General features: G+C 29.9%; 1 protein-coding gene across 1 annotated transcript; it reads right to left on the bottom strand.

The window, feature by feature from the left end:
* Positions 1–25: 25 nt before the first annotated feature.
* On the bottom strand, positions 26–4,377 carry LOC138943742 (CTP synthase-like; the record flags this gene model as incomplete). Its single annotated transcript, XM_070314677.1, has 8 exons — positions 4,212–4,377; positions 2,589–2,759; positions 2,397–2,482; positions 2,123–2,254; positions 780–944; positions 365–652; positions 174–262; positions 26–91 (listed from the first exon to the last, which is right to left on the bottom strand). Coding segments are annotated over exons 1-8 (1,163 nt in total), but the record flags the coding sequence as incomplete, so codon positions are not given.
* Positions 4,378–6,000: the final 1,623 nt, after the last annotated feature.

The following is a 6,000-nucleotide window of genomic DNA, read 5'->3' as shown; positions in this document are numbered from 1 at the left end:
AAACGGTTTGTTGTTTGTTCTACACCATCGACAGGCCTCCATCTTTCCTTCCAATCCTCTTTTACCGAAGCCACCTGGTACAATAATGCCACTAAACACAACAAATGTATCTTCATTAAAAATTATGGATATAAGAGAAGTACAGAACCATAAAAATATATTGAAATATTTACCTGCTTTTACAAAGCTGTTGCCAAGCCTCATGATACAAGACTGGATTTTCCATTAATGTAATTTGCTCTAGATTAGCAGCTTCAATAAACTGCAATAATATTATTGCATAATCATTCAAAAAATAATAGTACAATATGATTATGTAATATGTATAAAATTATATATATTTCAAATAATTACGACACAGTACCGTCAATTTCAATTTATAACCGGCCTCAATGGCAGCATGTTGCAACGCTTTTGTAACAGAAGCGTAGGAATCCTCGAGTTTTGTATATTTGCCCACTAGAGCGATGTTAACATCTTTCCGCAAATGATCCACGCGATCAGCTAAATCTCGCCATTTTCGCATGAAGAAACGCGGACGCGGTATTCCGATATTCAGTTGCAATCGATCATTGAGAAACTCTATAACGCCTTGATATTCCATAAGAAGTGGTACTCGATATATGGATGTTAAGTCGTGAATAGTGATAACCTGATCAAAATATTTGATGTCACTTAATGTTGATATCAATTAATTACTTACTTTCAAACATTAACAATTTTAATTAATCAATTACGATACAGTTTATTTCTTCATTAAAAATATTTATGATAATTACCTGCTCTGGAGCGACATGACAGAAATTTGAAATTTTTTCTTTGGCAGAATTGCCAATAGGCGTTTCCGATCTACAAACTATTAGATCGGGTGATAAACCTAATCCACGTAACTCCCTCACACTAGATTGCGTTGGTTTCGTCTTGGGTTCACCCGTTGATTTTGGCTAAAAAGTATTTTATATCTCAATAATTACTCAGAAATTATCTTCACAAAAACGTTTAGGGAGTTTCACAAAAATTAATTATGCATTTATTATTGTATGCCCAGTCAGCCAGGTCTGTTCTAACAGATATTGCCAAGTGCTTGCTACAAATTATTGTCAGCAAAAAAGCTACAAATTTGGTACAAGAGTTGTTATTACCGATTAAGCTGGCAGATTGCCGCCAAGAATCAAGCAAAGCTTGCTAACATAACTGCACAGCAAATTGGCGACAGAAACCGAGCAAAGCTTGCTGACATGACTGACATCAGATTGTCGGCAAAAACTGAGCAGGATCTAGAGTGCGCAATCTGATAGCAAATTGGCAGCAAAAACCGAACAAAATCTGCAGCTTATTACAAAGTATTATAAAATAGTTCAGTCGCTTATCGCTATGCGGCGCGTTATTCATTATCTATACCCGTATTCAAATTCTTGTCATGAGTGTATATAAAGTCTACAAAATCCTAATAATATTATAATATATATATTTCTATCAGTTCAATTTTTGACATAATTCTTATACAGGAAATTCAGATATTGAATTGATTTTTGGCAAATCGGACAGATAATTGTTCGATTTTCACTTATTCAAACAATTTCTGTCCAAAAAGATCTTTAATTTTATAAATTAAGTTATTTGAATTTACCTATATGTTTTAACATATTAATATATGATTTTATATAATGTCTAATTATCTAATGGTCATTTTATGACCAAAACTTATCATCATTTTGTTACTTAGGGTTAAGGCTTTAAATCTATTTAAATATATACTTTTATATGAATGGCCAAAAGCTGCAGAATTTGTTCGGTTTTTGCTGACAATCTGCTATCAGATTGTCTTGCGCAGATCTTGGTCGATTTTTGCCATCAATTTGACGTCAAATCATGTCAAGCTTTGCTCGGTTTTTGCCGTCAATTTGCTGTCAGGTTATGTCAACAAGCTTTGTCATCAAAACACAAGCTTAATGCGGACACAGATGGCACTGGATTTGTTACCAAGTTTTGAGCGAATTTGATGCCAATTTGGCAACAATTTGTTATCAAATTGCTTACTGGGTGCACATAAAATATAGAAGAGATATGTAAACGAGAATGTAACCTGTGTGTAAAGATTGTAGGCATGTAACGCAGTTACCTGCGGCACTAAAGACACATGGGCAACACAGAAGTTTTCTTTCTTCACTCTAAATTGAAATTGCCTAAATGCTTCTACAAACGGCATCCCCTCTATGTCGCCTATTGTGCCACCTAATTCCACTATGCAAACCTGTAAAGCATTATTAATAAATTATGTAATTAGAATTATATATCACAAATATATAAAGAATATTATGTAAATTAATATTTTTACATATCTTATGGAATTATGTAACATTATATATTATAATAATTCATATTATTAGCAATACCTCTGGTTTAGCTCCATCTTCTGTTACAGACTGATTCGCAACTCTTTCCACCCACTCCTGAATAGCATCAGTGATGTGAGGTACAACTAAAAAATAATATCAATCTTTATTAATTTGTGCAAAAATTGTGTTTTTCTCTCTCTTTCTCTTTCTTATATATAAATATGCGATATTATATAAATAGAGATATACCTTGTACTGTTTTTCCTAGATAATCTCCGTGTCTCTCTTTTGTAATAACATGTTGATAAATTTTTCCCGTTGTTATATTATTGTCCTTATGAAGAGTGATATCCAGAAAACGCTCGTAATTGCCCAAATCAAGATCCACTTCACCACCATCATCGAGTACATAAACTTCTCCTGTTGTACAGAGTAAACAGAAACTTTCCAGTAAGTAACATAAGCAAAATTAAAAAACTGACAGCGGATGTGTCTATAAAAACCCAGTAACATAAGATGTTTCCCTTCGAGGAATGTTTTTACCGCTTACTTGACTGAACAATGGAATGTGGTGATAAGCATCAAGCTTCATTGGACATTAGAAACCATTTCTAAAGGATGAATGAAATTATGCAAACATATTTATATAACAATTACTATACTCTAATAATTAAAATAATTTGTTGATCAATAATAATTTTTAATTGTTCAATCACAGTTAATTGTTTCAGATATATTATTAAACTTTATCTGTATAATAGTTGAAACTATATGAGAAATAATTTAGTACTAATTTGATCCTATATGCAATTAATTTAATCATATATAATTTTATAAAAAATGTTAAAAATGTTATTATATTACTTTAATTTTATTAATAATATATAATATAATTATATAATTTTTAAAAATAAGACATACATCAATTTTAACATCAATTTTAATGTTACTTTTTTTATTGTGCTTTTTCTCTCCAGCTCTACATTTTCTATCTACATTTTTTTGAATGTAGGAAATGCATGTATAGAACCGGAAGATGCCTAAAAACATATTCAGATGGATTCGTATAGTGTAGAATATTTGCGTAGAAAAATAAATTAACTTGGGGCTTAAAATGAATATTCTTCTATTATTGCACTATATACAATATATACATATATATATATATATATATATATATATATATATATATATATATATATGCGTAATTAATTTTATTTGTGTACATATATATTTTATATAGCTATAAAAATTCATCTGACCTCATTCGATAAATCTTAATTAATTATTAAATAGCGTGGCGGCAGCATGCAAAATGGCGTAAGCACATGGCTGAAAATTTTACCGCCATAAAGGCACTCACTTATCGTGGAATTTAATTTAGCGATTTTTATTCAATTTTATCACACAACTGTATGGTTTATTCAGATAAAAAATTTTGTAATTTATTTCTTTTCTATCGATAATCAAAAAATAGACAGAAAACAGAGATAGAAATATCGGCAAGACGATTTGAATTAAACCTCGCGCAACACACATGTGTATATATATATATATATATATATATATATGTGTGTGTGTGTGTGTGTGTGTGCGTGTGTGTGTGTGTGTATAACCCTTTATAAATTATATTCAAATGAAAAAAAAATTTCTGTAATGTTAAGAAACGAGAAATCAGGAGCTAGAATCACGGAAGAAGCGATCTTTACGCAATAACGTGCAACTGCTGCGATCGCAATAAAGTCCCGTATCAATAGCACAGGAAATTGAACTCAATTTTATACCGATTGATGTCGAACATGCTAACGAAAAAACCGCTGTTTTTTCAAATATTATGGCACAATGATGTGCAGAAATTAATATCGCGCTCACCGTGCTCGTAGGGCGAGAACGTCCCGGCATCGATATTGATATAAGGATCAATCTTGATGGATGTCACGCGAATGTTACAGTGTTTGAGGATAGTGCCGAACGAGCTGGCGATGACACCCTTGCCCACGCCGCTGATCACACCGCCGGTCACCAGAATATACTTCATGATTTAGCTAACTGATTCTCGATGATTTGAGATGAATATGGATACTCCGCTACAAGTTCGTAAATGTCAGTACAACTTGGATATGAATTGAACCGAACTTAACACTGCACTGTATAAATCGCATCACGGTTCACGATATGTAAAGTATAGCGTTATGCCCGCGCTTGCGCGCTGCAAGATTTTTATAGGGTAAAAGTACCAAAGCTATAGCTTTGTCACAGACTTTCAGTAGTAAAGAAAGATATGTGTATGAGTGAAATTTCTAACCAATAGAATGTGCATGTCCAGAATTGACAAATCAGATTTCATATAACTAGTTGCATATCTAGATATTTGTAAATTTTTGTATTATATACTTTCTTTCATTTGTATCGTCTTTTAATATAGATAATTTTTTTATATGAATTTGAAATTAAAATTCAAACCGCAAAAATTTAAGGTCTCAAATATGAGTAAAATATCAGGCGAACATAATTATAAGAAGAAATACAAATTAAAATTTTAAGTTTTGCAATATTTCAAACATTTTAATTTTATTAATAATCTTTTTTCGTTAATATTATATCAACAAGACTAGACTAGACTATGATAAGTTAATTGTCGCTATAATTCAAAGAATCTTTATAATCATTATATAATTTATAAAAGACAAATCATGTTTTTAGAAAGAGATTATGATTTCGGCTTGTATATAATTAAATTAAATCTTTAAAATCTAGATTCACATATACATATATATTTCATTTGATCTGAAACATATTAATATTTTTATCAATACATACAAACATACAAGAAATTTTTACGTTTAAACATGACATAATTTATTACAAAATATAAAACTTATAATATCTAATAAAATTCGTATTAGGTATACACTACTACATTATACATTATGTACAATATAACAATTGTTTGATATACATGAGATTATAATAAAATTATAATATTTCGGGACACTCTCTCTATCCCTCATCCTGAATACTTTGTACGTATAAAAAACTAATTTGTCGATATAAAAGATGTAGTTTGAATACTGCAGACTTACAATTGAAATAGTGTATTATAATATCATAAACACTATTTATTCTCTCATAACCTTTTAACTTATTAAAATTATATAAATTTAAATCTCTGGTATAAGACGATGTATTAAAATGATGAAATCTATTTTCTATAAGAACCTGTTTACATATATATATTTAACCAAAACATGAGATTTCATAGTAACTTGTATGAGATACAGACTCATTCCTAAAGTTATCATAAATTATATATTTGTATTTATAGTTGTTGCTGCTTGTAAGCTATATTAGGATTCTAACTTCTGTTTTCAGTTATAGCAAGATTTAAATTTATATTATTAATATATATATATATATATTGTACAAATATATACTTATCACATATTCATGTATTTATTATGTTTCAATTTTTAATCATGAATTATGTAAGACTAGAGAAAGACATGTGGATCAGATTATAGGAAAATGGAATGATACAAAATAAATTTGCGATAATAAAATTTCACTCAATGCAAAGTATCATTGAGTTCTGTAATATTACTACCACTTCTACTTGCATTACTAGACAACTGCAATTTTGACACTTTCTCCAACATGTAGT

This window comes from Polyergus mexicanus, unplaced genomic scaffold, assembly GCF_030449975.1.
Source record: "Polyergus mexicanus isolate NDT 795.1 unplaced genomic scaffold, iyPolMexi1.0 SCAF_37, whole genome shotgun sequence".
NCBI lineage: Eukaryota > Metazoa > Arthropoda > Insecta > Hymenoptera > Formicidae > Polyergus > Polyergus mexicanus.
This window is presented reverse-complemented; position numbering and strand designations above follow the sequence as displayed.